At 43.6% G+C, this 18,507-nt stretch overlaps 1 protein-coding gene across 9 annotated transcripts in view; it reads left to right on the top strand.

Annotated features, from left to right (window-relative positions):
• The window catches only part of HUWE1 (HECT, UBA and WWE domain containing E3 ubiquitin protein ligase 1), an 84,721-nt gene extending 69,469 nt beyond the window's left edge, over positions 1-15,252 (top strand). For 4 of the 9 annotated variants that reach the window (XM_066580705.1, XM_066580710.1, XM_066580704.1 and 1 more), the window contains 17 exons: positions 1,727-2,246; positions 4,200-4,306; positions 4,970-5,126; positions 5,213-5,345; positions 5,427-5,659; positions 6,647-6,774; positions 7,175-7,256; positions 7,344-7,499; positions 7,598-7,843; positions 9,486-9,603; positions 9,791-9,931; positions 10,042-10,329; positions 11,121-11,226; positions 12,321-12,438; positions 12,575-12,756; positions 13,587-13,777; positions 13,881-15,252. In XM_066580705.1, coding sequence (XP_066436802.1) covers positions 1,727-2,246; positions 4,200-4,306; positions 4,970-5,126; positions 5,213-5,345; positions 5,427-5,659; positions 6,647-6,774; positions 7,175-7,256; positions 7,344-7,499; positions 7,598-7,843; positions 9,486-9,603; positions 9,791-9,931; positions 10,042-10,329; positions 11,121-11,226; positions 12,321-12,438; positions 12,575-12,756; positions 13,587-13,777; positions 13,881-13,983 — 3,009 coding nt within the window. In that variant the 3' untranslated portion in view covers positions 13,984-15,252. The remainder of the gene's footprint in view (positions 1-1,726; positions 2,247-4,199; positions 4,307-4,969; positions 5,127-5,212; positions 5,346-5,426; positions 5,660-6,646; positions 6,775-7,174; positions 7,257-7,343; positions 7,500-7,597; positions 7,844-9,485; positions 9,604-9,790; positions 9,932-10,041; positions 10,330-11,120; positions 11,227-12,320; positions 12,439-12,574; positions 12,757-13,586; positions 13,778-13,880) is intronic. The other 5 variants (XM_066580712.1, XM_066580708.1, XM_066580711.1 and 2 more) reach the window with 3 other exon arrangements.
• The last annotated feature ends 3,255 nt before the right edge of the window (positions 15,253-18,507 follow it).

Genomic DNA, 18,507 nt, shown 5'->3' with positions numbered 1-18,507 from the left:
GCGGTCAGGTGACTTCCTGTAACAACTTCTTCCACAACCATTGAACAGGTTCTGCACATCTCCAAATATCTTTCCATCAGAATGAAAACCATGTTCAGGTAATAAAGACAAATTAAAGTGCAACATAAGTTAAAAAGCTACAAAACTTTTAATTTGCTGTCTGGTTCGTATGTTTTGTTTCACCACTATTAGCACTGCTATATCAATGAACATAGTGGCGTTGGCAACCCTTCCTTATCATAGGAGGGCACATGATGTGTCTAGAACTGCATCATACAACCATGGCGGTCAGACTCGACAGCCTAGAAGTAGTATATGAACATCATAGCACTCTAGGTGATTGGTTAGAAGTTTTAAAGGGTCACTTCAGGGAAACTTCATTGTTTACTGGAGGTGCAGTTGACATACAGTGCATATTGGAACAGATAATATACTTACAAAGTGCTTCATTAGTGAGACATCCGCTCTGGTCCCTCATTGTGTCATGTGATGAGGGACCAGAGCTGAATCCAGCGGCGGACTAGTAGTCATTGTCTCAATTTATTCCTGACAGACTCACATTGAGGCTCTCATAGGAAATAAAGTGACTTCCAATCCAAGTAGCAAATGCTATTGTATGCAGCTAGTCGATGAAAGACTGGACCACAGTGGGTATATCATCAATGACGCAGTATATTATCTGCCCCAATATGCTTTGTATGGAAGTTGCATCCCAGGGAAAAATAAAGATTCCCCAGACTGGCTCTTTAGACAAATCCATGGTTATTTTACTGTTCATATTCCGTGATGGAAGAGTCATTCTAAAATTCCCGACAGATGTGTACAAATCTAGCGAAGTTTAACTTGACACCCAGTGACTTAAGGCCCTTTTCAATGGGATGATTATCGTTCTGGTTGTTCAGGCTCTCGCAGGGTTTTGAGAGATAATCGTCCCGTGTAGAAGCATGCAGAAACTGAGCAAGAATCGTTCAGTTTAAGCAGCTTAAAATCCCGAACGACCATTGTTCAGTGTAAACAGCAGCTGTTCAGTACTGAACGGCCGCTGCTTACAGTGAATGGAGAGGGGGGGGAGCGGGGAGAGATCTCTCCTCCAGCCGCTCTGTGAGCGATCCAGCGATACCCGCTCCTGTGTAACAGCATGGTAGCGAGTATACATGGGGACGAGTGTCTGGCATTGTTTGCCCGCCACTTGTTACGTGTTAAGGGGCCTTTAAAAGTGTGGAGCAGAACTGTTTCTTGCCTTTTTTTCCAATGGCTTCTGTTGTGATAACTTGTTGCAGCAAGTTATCAGTGTTGGGTTAAATTTGGCTACATCTGTATACTCCACACAATAAAGATCTTCTCTTGACTTTCACTCTCTTTCTACCCTGTTTCCCTGAAAATAAGACATAGCATGGTTTTCCAGAATTTTTGAGGATGCAAAATGATTTTTCAGGCTTTTTGAGGATGCTTGAAATATAAGCCCTACTCCAAAATTAAGCCCTGCTAACAGTTAATTAAAAAAGTCAATAGAAATAGTGTCCAGGCAGCTATACATGTAAAAAAAAAAGTTAAACCTTTTTGAACAAAAATTAATATGAGACACTGTCTTATTTTTGGGGAAACACAGTACTCACCACCTCCTTGTGAATTTTTCTGTAGGCACACGTGACACCAGTAGGAGTTATTGTGAAATGTCTATTTGCTGTTCTATTTGCTTATATTTCTGCTTTTCTCTTTTTCTCAGGTGTTCCCAAGCCATTTCACACAACAGAGGACCAAAGAGTGCAATGTAGAAAACAGTGAAAATAAGGAGAGGAGTATAAAATTGACTTGTAGCCCCTGTCCTACTCAGTCTAGTAACAGTGGGGCAAGCAACATCTCCACAGACTTCTGGGACTTGTTAGTTAAGTTAGACAATATGAATGTGAGCCGGAAGGGGAAAACTTCTATAAAGTCTGTGCCTGTGAGTTCTGGAGGAGAAGCGGAAAGCTTGCAGTGTAGCCTGGAGGCCTCTCCTTTGGGACAACTCATGAATATGTTATCTCATCCGGTCATTCGACGGAGTTCGCTGCTTACAGAAAAATTGCTCAGACTCCTCTCCCTTATATCTATTGCCTTGCCTGATAATAAATTACCAGACAGTATGGCTAATCAAAGTAATGCAATTGCACCTGCTCCTGCCCCAACGCCTGCAACAGCACCAGTACCTCTTCCTGTACCCGCTGTAACTGTGCCAACAGTTGCCAACACAAGTGTTGTATCAAGTAAGTATTGTACGTTATTCATGGGAACATCATTTAGTTTTGTTTTTGTCTTTCCGGTTTCTAGATGGGTCTAAAATGCTATGTGAATTCAGGAGGTTGTCCACTTAACTATTGATGACTTATCCTTATGATAAGTAAGTTTTTGGCCTGAGTGCTGGCTGCAGGGAAAATGGTTAATGCTGTCTTATGCGGGAACATTTGGTGCTCTGTATCTGAAAAATGGAATTCTGACTGTTGGAAACAAGATGTTGTCCAGGACCTGGGGTGTCAGTGTCCCTGAGAAGCATAATCTATGGGGTGTTCTCTTGAATAGGGATGAGCTGTAACAGCAGAGCACATCTGTGGTGGTGCTATTTTTTTTATTTTGGGCGATGGAGCAGACATTTTCTTTTAATCTCTGACAACCACTTTATGAAAATTCCTTCCGGGTGTTGTCTGGGGAAAAAAATGGTAAAAAGTACACAATGACCTTAGAAGCTATGCTCACCTTAGAAAAGAGGAGGTGAAAGCATGACTGCAAAATCAGACTACACACGTGGTTGGTTTGTAGTCTGTTACCATGGAAACACAGGTCTGCATAAAGACACAGAATAGATTATATACTCAAAAGAAAAGAAAAATATATATATTTATGTATTTTTATTTATTTGGTTTAAAAAAAAAATAAAAATAATAATAATTTGCAGACTTGCTCAATTTTTAATTTAAGATGAAGTAGAATAACTTTGTGAAGGTGGGCATAGCCTTTAAGGGAAACTCCAAGTACATTTTATCCTAAAGGGGAGTATGGAAGGAGTTACAAGGGTTGTCCTGCAACATATCATGATGGGACAACCACTCCCAGGAGGGAGGGAACCTGCTCCCAGGTTCATGCTGCTCAAACTATGGGCAGCATGACCCTGGCACTGGTAGGTACATTGTGGATGTGTGTGTCTTATTCTGAAATGTTGTAACATTTCAGAACAAAACCTTTGAAAATCCACTTCAACTGGAGCTCCGAGTCATGGGGGTGCCTTCATCTAGATTGACATATACACAGAGGGAAAACAATCACTTTAGATGATCCGGGTGTGGAGAGGTCAGCATGGCTTCTGTGACGCCAAGCTTCGTTCGAGGTAGATTTTCAAATTATTGTATGGAAATACACACCTGCAATGTACCTACCTGTCCCCGGCTCGGGCAGCATGAATCTGGTGACGGCATTGTGTTCATTTTGCCTAGTGCAGATTAATTGCAAGTCCACAGTGGGTCATAACACCCGGTCTCCATGGGTCTGCTTAATTAGACTTCATGTAAGATCAGGAGGCCTTTTGACCACCTTGATTCAATTAAAAGCTCCCTGTGACTCTGCAAAGGATTGCGAAATCCCTGCTTGTCCCTCTGTCATAAATTAAATACCAAGATTCTGACATCAAAACCCAGACATTGGGGGGTAATAGGCTGAACCGGATGGGCTTTTTTTTTTTTTCCGGCTTTACATACTGTGTTACAATACATAAGCTTCATCATGCCATACCATTTGCCACACGTTCCTAGGGCTTGTAGGGTATATTGGAATATGTAGTTATCAGAAACCCTGTATATTAAGCAGCATCACATAAGCTACTGTCCACAAGTTGTGTTAAAGCATATAATATCTCCTGACAATATGAGGGCATAAAGCATTTGAAGATAACTTTGCACCGTGATACAATGTAAATTGACATTAGGGACAGATTTTGTGTTTGGCCGGACAGTACAATCCTTCAGAGACATCAGTATCTAACAATTGGGACTTGATGCAAGTTTGGCATGTACCAACCCCTGGCCAAAAGCCAGATTTCATCTGCAACATATTGATAAAATGCGTCATCAATAACTATTGTCATGGCACATTGATCCTGCAGTAGCCCTCCTGCCAGATCGGCTAAGCCAAATGATATACATATTTATTTATTTTTTTAACTCCTATAGCTGTGATGAAAAGTACGAAGTCTACAGCGAAGTCAAACGAGTCCAATGCACCAGACAAGATGGCCGCTTCAGGACTAACGGAAAAACAGCTGCAGCTTTCTGTCGAGGTAAATATTTCATTTGGCTGTCAGACACAGCAGAGGACCCGGAGGAGAAGGTAGAAGTGTTTATTAAATTAGCGCTATGAACTAAATAGGGCCTTAAAAACATCACATGGGTAAAATCCCCAGAAAGTGTCTGGTCCTTTAGGACCAAAACACCCTAGGCCTTATGGGGTCAGATGCCGAAGAACAGAGTGGAGATAGCGTTTGGCTCACCGTGGCCTCGCTGTGGATGGCATCCTGCACAGCATCTTTCAGACCCTCCTTCAGATCACAGGTCAGTGGATAGAACTCATGATCCTTATCAATCTCAGAGACCAAGAAGTTTCCAACGTTGTCGGAGCTTCCAGAATAGCCTGCGCCTCCGTGAGCTTCCCCGAGACTCCCCCTAATAATGAGAAATGGGTAGAAGGAAATTACGGTACATGAATGAGTGAATTCAACCGTAGTAGATCTTGGATAGTAATAGTAGCTCATAGAAGGGACTCCATAGAGGGATACGTCGTAGACTGTGTGATATTTGCATTTGGAACTACTTTACAGATTCTGTCACATTGCACGGAAACAACAGCTTATTCACAGCACCATGTAAATAATCACTTAATAGGTCGCTTTTCTGTTGAAATGTATAATTTCCCCACTACCATAGGTCTGTCTTTCATTTTTTAGGTGTTAACCTCTCATTCATGCTCAGAAGAAGGATTAGAGGATGCAGCCAACGTGTTGCTTCAACTGTCCAGAGGCGACCCTGGGACACGGGACACTGTATTAAAATTGCTGCTCAGTGGGGCCCATCATCTAGGATATACTCTGTGTAAACAGATAGGTAAGGCATGTTGTTTATCTGTAGGACCAGTTGATTATTTGTTAGTTTTGGTAGGTCATTCATTTTGCACCTGATTGCCATTCTAGGTACGCTACTGGCAGAATTGCGTGAGTATAACCTCGATCAGCAGAAGCGCGTTCAGTGTGAGTCGCTCTCTCCAGATGGCATGCCGGAGGAGCAGCCTCATAACACCAAGGCTAAGGGCAAGATGCAGAGCAGGTAAGTGTCACGTCTGTAATCATTTTAGTGTAGCAAGTGACTTATTTCGCATTCTGGGCATAATTCAATCTAAAGTGTCAGGTCTCTCCCCACTCCATCCCTGCGATCCAGGTTTGACATCGCAGAGAATGTGATCATCGTCGCTTCACAGAAGAGACCTCTAGGGGGCAGAGAACTCCAGTTACCTTCAATGTCCATGCTGACATCAAAGACCTCCACACAAAAGTTTTTCCTCCGAGTCCTACAGGTTATTATTCAGCTCAGAGATGACACCAGAAGAGCCAACAAAAAAGCCAAGCAAACCAGCAGACTAGGTGGGAACTTTTTTTTAACTAGATTTACCCTTAAAGGGAATATCTCTTTGAAAACCACGTGGTGGTTTTTTTTTTTGTCTTGTAGAGAACCCTGCATAGCCACAGATTTAGAAATGTTTCCAAGCAAAAACTACTGATGACTACTGATTTTCAGCAGGAGTCATCAATAGTTATTGGCTGGGGACCCTCTGCTCAGGATCCCTGGTAATGAGCTGATCGCCTAGCCCACTGTCAATGCAGTGGGAAAAACATGTCATCGAAGACTGCAGTGGAAGTGCCCTAGCTGGTTTCACTCCCATTGAAATCAATGGGAGCTGAAGCAGCTGTCACACTTCCCCAGCCATCCCTGCTGTCTGAGACGGAAGTGTAATAGCTGCCTTCAGCTCCCATAGATTTCACTGGGAGTGAAGCCAGCTATGGCACTTCCGCTGCTGTACCCTATGACACATGTCCGGTTCATTTCGCTGATGGCGAGCCGGGCAGTCACCGCTCATCACTGGGGATTCAAAGTGGCTGTTCCCTGGCGATTAACTATTAATGACCTATAGAGGATAGATCATCAATAGTTTTACCCCTTTAATTGATAAAGTTCTGGTTACCTGCATCTGCCACTAGAGGGAGCATGAGGGCTAACTACATACAGCTTCTATATTAAATGCACTTATAAAACAGTATACAATAACCCTCTTATAGTGCCAGCTGGAGGCAGACGGGATTGTATCATTTTTTTTTTATGTGGCACTTTTAAAGTTAGAATTCTGTGCATTTTATGATTAGATTGACAAGTAGGTTTTTGTTATCGCAGATAATGGAATAATGTCAAAACACTGCCTGCTAGCAAACATATGAAAGCTAAATTGGACAAACAGGCAAAAACGAATTACTGTTGACGTAATAGAATGAAATGGTTTCCGTTTTTAGTGAAGGCAAGCATTAATATTACCTGCTGTGGGACAATGTTTTCTTACGGCTGTCTTCTTCTTGCAGGGGCTGCCAGTCTGGCCTCGGCTAGCAGCATCCAGGCAGCTGTGCAGCAGCTGGAGGCTGAGGCTGATGCCATTATACAAATGGTACGTGAGGGTCAAAGGGCGCGGAGACAGCTGCAAACTGCAACGGTTAGCATGATGACTGGCGCTGGCAGAACATTCATCCTTAGTTTGTTCCTTCCCCTCCTTTTTTTTTTTTTTAATCTGTTTCTATCCACATTTGTTTCCCCCTTTCCCACCTTCCTTTGTGACCATACACTGAACTCCTTGTCTGAGCCTTGTGGTTATGTATACGATCTTCACCTCTTGGTCTTGTGCATGTTTCCCATGGTTCATTAGTGGAATCACCTTGCTTTTTGCAGACTAAAAGCGTGCACTGTGTCTACATGGATTGCATGGCATCCTCATACTCTGCGCTGCTTTGTGTATCCTATATCTTCTGTCATTACTAGCCTATTTCTTTAACTTTCCATGTGTTTACCGCTCTAACTGTAGCCATTAATCTAACTACGTTTATTATCTTGTTAAGGCGGAAGGTTCAGCACGGAGGGAGGAATCTCCTATGGATGTTGACCAACCGTCGCCAGCCACGCAGGATACCCAGTCAGTTGGTCAGTGTCCTTATGAGTTATGTGCATGGAGTATAGGTCAGATTTGTTCTTCCTTTGGATAACCCATGGTTGCTGTTCTATTTCTAGGCTCTGAAGCATCTCAAGCTGCTGAAAAGAAAGAGGAGGAACGACTCCCGGAGTTACCCCTGCTGAGTGAACAGCTGAGTCTGGATGAATTGTGGGACATGTTGGGAGAATGTTTAAAGGAGCTGGAGGAGTCTCATGATCAACATGCAGTGCTAGGTACAAAAAAAAAAATAAATGTTTGTATTTCTTGCTCGGTTTCCATAATTCTGTCGTATTTTAGTTTCCTTCTCTTATTCTCATCTTTCTTTTTGCAGTTCTGCAGCCAGCTGTAGAAGCGTTCTTCTTGGTCCATGCAACAGAAAGAGAGAGCAAGCCTCCTGTGCGGGACACGCGGGAGAGCCAACTGGCTCACATAAAAGATGAGCCTCCCCCATTGTCACCAGCACCCCTCACTCCTGCTACACCTTCTTCCTTAGATCCCTTCTTTTCAAGGGAGCCCTCAGCTATGCACATTTCATCTAGCCTGCCTCCTGACACTCAGAAGTTCCTACGATTTGCAGGTAAGGGTATAGTAAAACATTTTGGTGTTTCATCAAGTTGTACTTAAAGTGGTTTTCCCACTATTGCCTCACTGCCACTCCAATTCCTGGTTGCTGCTGACAAGGACATGTGACTGCTGCAGCCGATCACAGCCTATAGAAGGTCACTGTTGTGAGCTGTGATTGGCTGCAGCAGTCACAGGCCAGGTCCTTGTCGGCAGCAACCAGGAAGGACTAGATGTGTCGGTAATCAATTGTAGGTAGTGGGAAAACCCCTTTAAGAAGATTGTCAGGTTCATGCTGCTTGAACCAGGGGCAGCATAAACCTGAGACAGGGATGCCTGTTGCCCTCATGGGTGTCTTATTCTGAAATGCTGCAGTGGTTCAGAATAAATACACTTTGCCGTTTTACTTGACGCCGAGCTCTGAGTCATGACAGTGGGCTGTATTGACCTCTTCTCGTCCGTTGCGTGAAGACTGATGGCTCTCTCCCCTTGTGTATAGGCAGAGAGCTGTCACTTTACATGCAGCAGGCGGGGAAAGGCCAATACAGTCCATCCCCGTTACTGAGCTCGGCTCTAAATCAAATTTCAAAGTGTATTTATTATGGAATGCTGCAACGTTTCAGAATAAAAGCCCATTTACACGCAACTATTATCGCTTAAAATTTTTTCAAACGACTGAAAATGACCGATAATCATTACATGTAAATGGGAGCATCATGCAGTTTTCGCTTGAACGATGATTTTTAAAATCAACTTAAAATCCATCCTTCAGCTAGTGGGAGATAACAGCGTGCGGTCTACTGAGAGATGCTTGATCTCCACGGGAGCCGTCAGATAACATTGTAATCTGCTGGCAGCCACAAAGAACAATGCAGCTGTTTGCACAGCTGAGCGTGTGATTACAAGCTGGGCTCAACAAACAGCTTCTGGTGGCCCTTTTACATGCAAATGAAGATGATAAAGTGGTAATGGCCATTAGCACTTTATGCAAATAGATCGCAAAAAGTCTTTCATTCGTTTGAAAGATTATCTTTGCGTGTAAATGGGGCTTAAGACATCCACGGGGGCAACAAGCATCGCTGTTCTGGGTTCATTCTGCCCTGAGCAACGGTCATCAATAGCAATTTTTTGTGCCGTCAAGGCCCTTGTGTAACGGGAATGGTTGGGCATGCGCATTGCTGCTCCATTTGATTTCATTGGGAGCACTGGAGATAGCCGAGTGCTTGACTTGGCTGTCATTGGCAGTCGCATTGAACTCAGTGGCGTGACCACCAGTCGCCCAATTCATGCAGGGACCTTCAACACTCCATATAACCACAAAAACTGAGTAATAATCAGCTCTCCAGTTCTTAAAAGCAATAATTTTTTTCAAAAATGAATATTAAAAATATTTCAAAGGCTAGGATATCCCGAATGACATCACTTTTCTCCAATTAGCATCATGCATGCAGATCTAGGCAACTGCAGAACTTCATTTTATCATGAAAAAATTAGGTATACCAAATTCATGCTAAACTGAGACCCCCGCTAATCCTAAATTATCCACAGGGGATAACGTCCTTGATGAAACAACCCCTTGAGACTTTTTTTGTGCGTGTGCTACGACTGCCTATATACCCACAGCAATAAGATATATTTTATGCTATTTGTCTCCTCAGAGACGCACCGCACTGTGTTAAATCAGATCCTCAGGCAGTCTACCACTCACCTGGCCGATGGACCATTTGCTGTTCTTGTCGACTACATTAGGGTCCTGGACTTCGATGTTAAGCGCAAGTACGTATGATCCAAAATGGTCCTATCCCCTTCTGCTTCTAGTATTTCTGTACTCGCTATTGTGTTTTTTTTAATGTAATGCTTGTCATTTAGATGCTTTATATTAAGTACTTCATTAGGGGTTGCTACTTAAGGAATCCCACTAAACTCGAGGTCTCACTAAGAATTGCTGTTTGGCAAAATGCAGGTATTTCCGTCAGGAGCTTGAGCGACTCGATGAAGGATTGCGAAAGGAGGATATGGCTGTACATGTGAGAAGAGACCATGTGTTTGAAGACTCTTACAGGGAACTGCACAGGAAATCCCCTGAAGAAATGAAAAACAGACTGTAAGTAATGCAGCATACAGTGGGCGCGTTTTTGTTTCAGTGCGTTTCCACATTTTACAAAATCAAGGCTTTCGATGTAGAGAAATACTAAACATTCTCCTTTTTTATAGGTATATAGTGTTTGAAGGGGAAGAAGGCCAGGATGCTGGCGGGCTTCTCAGAGAATGGTACATGATCATCTCCAGGGAAATGTTTAATCCGATGTATGCCCTGTTTCGCACGTCACCTGGGGACCGAGTCACCTACACAATCAACCCCTCCTCTCACTGTAACCCCAACCACCTCAGCTACTTCAAGTTTGTCGGACGGATAGTCGCTAAAGCCGTGTATGACAATAGGCTTCTGGAGTGCTACTTCACACGGTCATTCTACAAGCACATCTTGGGCAAATCAGTCAGGTAGGGCCTAATAATTGCTACACCTGACCTCTGTATCTTTTGTAATTGCACTGAGCTGCATGCATAATCTGGTGTGTCCACCTTAGCAGCTCATTTCCTTTTCTTAAAAGGGGTTTTCCAGGGAGAAAACTACTGATGATGGGTCCTTGGGATATCCTCAATAGTTGATCAGGTGCGGTCCGTCGAGCAATTGACCCCAGCCTGTCATCAGTGATATTCTCCCTGGAAAACCCCTATAATATACGAATTTAGAGATATTCCAGGACTTTGTCTTTCCTGTTGCTGGCCAACAGGTCATCGATAGATGATCGGTGGGGACCCGCTGCTTGGATCCCCGCTGATCAACGGATTCCCAAGACCGCTGTCACTGTGATCAGCACTGGAAGCAGAAAGTGCTGACCATAGCGTAGCGGTCCAGGTTAGTATTGCAGGCCCAGCTCCCATTGAATTTAATGGGAATTGCGCTGCAGTACCAACCTTGGCCGCTGTGGTATGATTGGCACCTTTTGCTTCCCGCAGTGACAGCAATTCTGGAAATCAGCTGATCATCTATTGATGATCTGATAAAGTTCTTGGATGCCTCATTATAAAACTTTTTCAAATAGCCTTGATTAAAAGTATCCTATGGTTTTGTGTATACAGCTCCGGTGCAGACTTGTGTATTTAGATGGTTACAGACTACAAGTCAGTATATTCTGATCATACAACTGTGTTTGTTCCCATCTGCTTCGTACGTCTAACCTATATATTATGCCAAAACACGGTTATTTCAATAACTATTTGCCTTTCAGATACACTGACATGGAGAGCGAGGATTATCACTTCTACCAAGGATTAGTGTACCTGCTTGAGAATGATGTCTCCACACTGGGATACGACTTAACATTTAGCACTGAGGTAAATGAGTGAGCAATAGATTTGTTACAGTCGCACTATCATTCAGATACATGAGGGGAAATTTATTAAGATTAGCATCTCAAAGGCTGGTCTTAATCCTTCCACCAGCACACAATGCCCCCAATACATGAAGAGGAGCAGGACTCTGTATTAGGCATATCGTGGCAACTCCGCGCACCTAAGCAGAAAAGTACATCAGATCCGATCTGGTATAATCTCTGCCAGTTTTCGGTATAAATTATACATCAATGTGTTTGGCATGGGCTGGCCACACATGCTATTGTCAAACCGCACCCCTTTAAAAAAAAAAAGTGGCACAGGCAGCCAAAAGTCTCACTTTTTTTTTTTTTTTAAATATATGCCTGAAAAAACTGTGAAATCTTTTATGATTGACTCCCATAGCTTCTGATCCTGTGCCATTGGTAGCCAGTAGGGTGGATGGCTATGGATTTACTCAAAGGGATTTTCAGGGTTGTTGGAGGTCTATCTCCAGGCACCCTCACCAATCAACTGAATAAAAGGACTTTGACGCTCAAACAATCACTGTTGCCCCCTTCCTTGCCCACACATCCACAGGGCCATACGCTCAATTGTGGCTGTGCCTGGCTCTGCAAAGAATGAGACAAAACTGCAGTAACAGGAAGAACCACAAGAATATGGCTAACATAACACAAGTCTTAAGGGGTCCTCAAATGTCTAGGCCCATCATGTATTTATGGCACCCACGGGCAAGAACATTATTTAAAAAAGCGATAGTGAGTGATACCTGTCTAAAAAAAAAAAAAGCTATCCCTTATCTACACTAGATTTCCTGCTAGAGACATTTAGTTTCATCACTATGCGTACCGGTCATGTTCTATGAGCGCAGGGCCTCTCAAGAAGACCACTTTTAGACCTATTTTGAGTGATCGCTTCAGAGGTTGCACTTTAGCTTGACGTTTTAGTTTTTAATTAACAGACGTGGTTCTGACTTTTATTTCTGTACTTTGAATAAGTCGTTAGAGTTTTGTACCGTTTTTAGTAGTTTTCTGGATTGAATCTTTTTTATATTTTTTCTGGGTCGAGTCCTTGACATTTGTTTGCATTTGCATTAGGTTCAGGAATTTGGTGTCTGTGAAGTCCGTGACTTAAAACCTAACGGTGCAAACATCCTGGTTACTGAAGACAACAAGAAAGAATATGTTCACCTTGTGTGCCAGATGAAGATGACCGGTATGTACTTGTGTGAAGCTTGTGATCGCTGTAGTACTTCATAGAAATGCTGTGGCTACCTACTCTTTACACCTGATGATACCCACAAGTATCATGCTCTTGGCATTTAAGGAATGTCTTTTATCTCATTTTTAAGGTGCAATCCGTAAGCAGTTGGCTGCTTTCCTGGAGGGATTTTACGAAATCATCCCCAAGCGTCTCATCTCCATCTTCACAGAGCAAGAACTGGAGTTACTCATTTCTGGCTTGCCCACCATAGATATTGATGACTTGAAATCTAACACAGAGTATCACAAGTATCAGTCTAACTCCATACAGGTAAGGACAGATGGCTTACACCATGGCTACCAGAGCCAGCAGCAGCGCACATCTCATTCCTGTCCTTACATACTTGGTGCACATGAAATGCATCAGCCTGGAGTCTAAAGGTACCTTTTACACGGTACTATTGTTCAGGTTGTCGTTTGTGCCCCTAAGTGACTTTTCTGAGCGACTACTGTTCGTTTGGATTTACACAGAGCGATACTTTATTGTTTTTTCCGAGATATTTCTATTAGAGGAGACTTGTTCACAAGTTGTTCAAATACGAACGACACTGAATTTTACACCAGACGACTTTTTTGATCAAACGGCGACTTTTTTTGGTAAGCTGACCAACAACGTGTCAGTGGCCATGTTTACATTGAACAGCTATTGTTTGAATTTGCTCTTTTGAGTAATTTATTCAGATGCTAGTCATTCTGCGTAAAGGTACCTTAAGACGGGGTAACTCATAGTGTGCGTTTTCAATCTCTGGATGCAAACCGTTTTTTACATTAAATGACAGCAAACAGATCTTTAAAATGGGATCTGTCCGAACGCTATCTCTGCCATTATAGAGAGCTGCTGGGACAGAGGTAAGTCTCTGTTTTGGCAGGTTCCTGTTCGTTTCTGGCATGCTGTGTAGGAAAAGAAAGGGACATGTGCCAAAACTGTGGTATGTGCTTCAGCAGCAGAGAGTGCTTCTGGCTAAGGGCTTCGGGACATAACCCTGGATGGAATCTCAAACTGGGTGTGACTACTACCCCAAGTTGCTATAATGTATACATATATTTACAGTTAATATGTGGTTGAACTTCTACAAGTACCGCTGCCTTTTTTCCTCATAGATTCAGTGGTTCTGGAGAGCGTTGCGCTCCTTTGATCAAGCGGACAGAGCCAAGTTTCTTCAGTTTGTCACTGGAACATCCAAGGTTCCCTTGCAGGGCTTCGCAGCTCTGGAGGGAATGAATGGCATTCAGAAATTCCAAATACATCGAGATGATCGGTCTACGGACAGGCTGCCTTCTGCCCACACATGGTAAGCATCCGCTGCTATCTCATGAGACTCCTCCCTGGATGTCCACTACCGCATTATATCCCTTCATTACTATTAGACGTTTACATCTGTTCCCTCTCTCCAGTTTTAACCAGTTGGACCTTCCGGCCTACGAGAGCTACGAGAAGCTACGTCACATGCTGCTTTTGGCAATTCAGGAGTGCTCTGAGGGGTTCGGCCTGGCCTAGGATTACCCCGTCGCGTTTGTTTTCTACTGTTGGACTTTAAAGAGAGAGCAAAAAAAAACCAAGCCATGCATCTATCTCGCTCACCCTGCTGGCACCGAGAAGAGGGACTTGCCTTCTAAAGCTGCCGTGTGTCTCCGGTTCCCTTCCAACGGTGAACCGGCTGTGCTGAGACTTGAAAACACTGCTCTGAGGAATGTAGAGAGTGGAGAGGAGCAGGAGGGAAAATGATATAGTATATAAATATATTTTTTCTTTTTTGCTTTTCTTCAGTTTTGCCTAAAGGAAGAGTTGATTTGGTTTGGCTCTTCTAAAGAAAAAAAAAAAACAAACCTCTGAATGCAGGGTAGAGAAGCTGGTGAAATGGTTTAAGAGTTCTATAAATATGTGAAAAATGCAAAGAACCAGTGGAAGAAGAGAAAACTAGCACTCGTTAAGAAATAGCCACTATTCCAACGCTATTTTTTTCAGCTTCAATTTAAAATACTGAGGTGTTTACCTGTAAATAAACCACTGAAAGGAAAATACCCTATCAATACAGTTTTTTATTTCATGCCCTCCGGCGGTGGTCAAGCGAATTGCTAAAAGGGTTGGAAGAGGGGGGGTAAATGAATGAAAGTTGTAAATGGCAGATGCAGCCTATGAGGTTTGGTCATATATGCTGTGTATAGACTGGGCAGAATACCCTTCCATCTCTATAGTCTGCCTAGAAAGACCAGAGAATTGCATTATGGGATACGATGCTGCATTTACGCTTCAGTGGGACGGTGCAGTGTACAAAATAGATGTCATATTGTCCAGCCAAGGTTTATATCCTAACCCCCTTCCCATTATCCCAATATTTATTCTTTTTTCTTCCTCCCATCAGGATTTGAGGTTTGGATTGCCGGGATTTTCTGTCTGGATGTTTTTTTTTTTGTTTGTTTTTTTTCTTCGAATTTCTCTTTAAAATAAATTTAAAAAAAAAACTAAAAACACAAAAAACGAAATGACTTCAATAGAAAAGTTTTGCTGCAAGTTTTACGATGGTGGCCAGGGCTGTGAAGCGTTGTGGGAGGGGGCATCATTGAAGCAAGAGATTGTCATTTTGCCAGGCGTATTGTCCCCTCCTTTTTTTATGACTCCTCCCCCTTCCTTTTACCGTGCTAGGCGTATCTAGCTCACACCTCACATGCTGTGCACAACATAATGCACTTGTATCTTCGCGACCACTCAGAAGGGAAGCAATGGATGAAAGTGGTTAAATAAAGGTATAGTTTGAAAAGCCAAGAAGTTATGCTTTGTGTTTGTTAGTTTAGGTGAACTTCTTTAAAGTTGTTTAACTTTTCAGACTATCTGACATGGGGGGGGGGGGGGGGGGGGGGATGATTTCTGAATACCAAAAGGCCACAACCCAAATTTCTTAGGTGTGGTTGAGGGTTCCCTCAGTTGAACTCTTAACACGACTGTCATGATGCAATATTAAAATCCATGAGGAGCGGCTCGGGGTTTAAATCACAACATTACCTCTTATCTGTTCTGTTATTACATGTCAAGATACATTAAAGTGAACCGATCTTCTGCCTATTGGTCATAGATGTAAAGTGTGATAGGTTTCTCTGTACCGTTACCTTTCTATCGGTATGTCCGTATAAGCGCACATGCACCTATGCAGTCCATGGGATGCGTGCACCAGTGGCTTTACAAGAAGATGGCGAGGAAGGCAAGTATGAGTCACATTACGCTCTGCTTTGATTTGCCTGTGCGGCTCACATGAGCAATGCCGGCCAGTCTAAGACGTCTTGTAGTGTCGGGGATAGTAGGTTCTTTTCTTGAGCCATTTCTGGGCATCCTGCAACACACAGTAATCAATAATCAGTCAATACAGCCTAAGGGTGGATTCAGACGACCGTATATCGGCTCGGTCTTCACGCCGATATACGGGGTCCTCATCTGCGGGGGGAAAGGGGGGGGGGTGGAAGAGCCAGAAGGAGGAACTGAGCTCTCCGCCCCTCTGCACTATTTGCAATGAAGGGAGGCTGGATGGGGCGGGGTTAAGTGGGGAGAATTAGCCCCGCCTCTCCCCATTGCAAATAGTGGAGAGGAGGCAGAGAGAGGGCGGGAGCTCAGAGCACTGCTCCCGGCTCTTCCAGGCCCCCCCCCCCCTTCTTCCCTGCAGAGAGACACGAGGTATAATCCAGCCTAAGAAAGAATGCCCAAAATAGCAGGTTACACCCTATGGTATAGCAAAGCCAAAATATTGTCCCACAACCCAACAGACTCCCAGGAAATCTGGTTCTTCAGCAGTAAATGGGCTCGGGATCAGATTTTTATATGCTGCTGCTTCAAAATCCATCGCTTGGTTTTATAGTCGGGGAGACTTTCTAATCAGATCTCGGTCATCTGCAGATTAGTAGACTTTCTGGATTTTTTGCTGCCAGATTAAAGGCGTATGACAACATTAATGTGGCCGTACACCTTAGCTGCAGGCTGAGCACTTCGTTTAAAGGGCAGTTAACCCTCCCCACACCCATCCTTCCTATACACTTACACAGGGCTTGTCTGAGCATGCATGTAGTCTCAATGGGAAGAGGGGAATAAGCTGCTGCCAGACATCTGCCAACATCTTCTCTTCCATGAGAACAAAAGTGTCAGGCATGTTGAAATCAAACTCCCCAAAGCTTTTATTCCCCTTGACATCTGCCATCAGGAATGCTTGGGACACCCCCCCTTCCCATACGCACTAAGGTGGCAATACACAGTAGATGAAGATTGGGTAAACCTGCCATCTAAAGTGCAGCCGCACTTTCTAAAAAAACTTTTGACACTTCATACGGACATTTCAACAGTTTTGATCACTAGGGTCCAGCTGCCAGCGATCGCTAGAACAAGTTAACTGAAGCGCTTATTGAGTATTTTCACTGCTTGCTAGATGATGGGGCTATAGACTTAAAATTGAGCTAGCGAGCAATGACTGTATTCGGAGGTGCGCTTCAGCTAGCTTGTTCCAGTGATCGGTGGGGATCTCGGCACCTGATCCCCAGCGATTTAAAACTTCTGATCTGTTACTATGACATGTCAAAAGTTTTTAGGGAGGGGAAGCTGCTGCTCTGACCGGTGTAGTGGCCGCTGCTTGTAACTGCGGTGCAGCTCTCACTGATTTTCAATGATGCTACTTAGTTATTTTAGCTTTCATTACTTTGCATTTGCTATTGAAAGGGCCGCTGCCATTACAATCGGCACAGGAACAGAAAGCGCTGACCATAGTGCAGCGACCCGGGTTAGTACTGCAGTGCAGCGCTCAGGGAATTCAACAGGAGCTCTAAAGGCACCTGGCCCTAAGGATCGGGTGACAGATCCCAGCTGATCATCTACTGATGACCTTTCGAAGTAAAATATTAAAATAACTAAGTAGCATCATACCTTGGGATGCAGGTGACGGGTCATCTTGAGGCTGGATTCAGACGAACGTATATTGGCTGGGTTTTCACGCCGAGCCGATATACGGTGTCCTCATCTGTAGGAAGGGGGGAGGATGGAAGAGCCAGGAGCAGGAACTGAGCTCCCGCCCCCTCTCTGCCTTCTCTGCACTATTTGCAATGAAAGGAGGTGGGGCTAAATTACACGCATTAGCCCCGCCTCTCATTGCAAATAGTGCAGAGGGGGCGGGAGCTCAGAGCACTGCACCTGGCTCTTCCAGGCTCCTCCCCCCCCCCCCCCCCCTACAGAGACGCCGTATATCGGCTCGGCGTGAAAACCCAGCCGATACGTTCGTCTGAATCCAGCCTGAGGTTGTATGCATGCATGCCTTTTTTTTTTTTTTTTCTCCTTGTGATTTTCCTGTATTGTAATGACTTTCATGCACAATTTTTATGTCATGCGTCAATTTTCACACTCTTGAAAGTAATTGCTTTCTGGTTCTTCATTTATGGTTCCCATGGTTACATGTGTGTGTTAAATGGATTATATTCGCACCATGCAATCTTTTTTTTTTTTTTTTTTAGCACCCGTAGACTTGAATGGGCGATTCTTATTAAAAAAAAATTTGCACCAGAATAGGAAATGCTGCATTTTTTTTTCACTTTGACAGTCCAAGTAAAAAAAAAAAAAAAATGACATACCCACATTCAAATTATTTTTTTTTTTTCTCCTGGGATTTCAATATGCTGCAAGATATTTGTTTATAGCACATGGAATATTAAGCAGTCTTACCAGATGCTGTAGAGGATTTTTCACATGTCAGATGCCATATCCTGCATATCCTGGATGTTATCAATGGCAAAGAAAGGGTCCAGATTCCTGGGAGAATAAACCCGGGTGGGCTAGTGGCATGACTGTCTCTAGGTAAGTAAGGCCCCACAGTGACCCCGTGTCTAGAAGAACCTAGAATGCCCAGGCAAAATTAGGTTCGCAACAAAACGCCCGAACTAGTCTCATTCTAGAATGCACTCCTTAGGAGCCAAGTCTGAAGAAAGCTCAAACAGATAAATGGTTAAAGCTGCATAGTTATAATAGCCCCCTTCGTACGTTTTGGTACGGGAACGCTAC

The sequence above is a fragment of the Eleutherodactylus coqui genome, chromosome 10 (genome assembly GCF_035609145.1).
Source record: "Eleutherodactylus coqui strain aEleCoq1 chromosome 10, aEleCoq1.hap1, whole genome shotgun sequence".
Classification (NCBI taxonomy): Eukaryota; Metazoa; Chordata; class Amphibia; order Anura; family Eleutherodactylidae; genus Eleutherodactylus; species Eleutherodactylus coqui.
The sequence above is the reverse complement of the archived record's forward strand: the minus strand, read 5'-3'. Positions and strand labels throughout refer to the sequence as shown.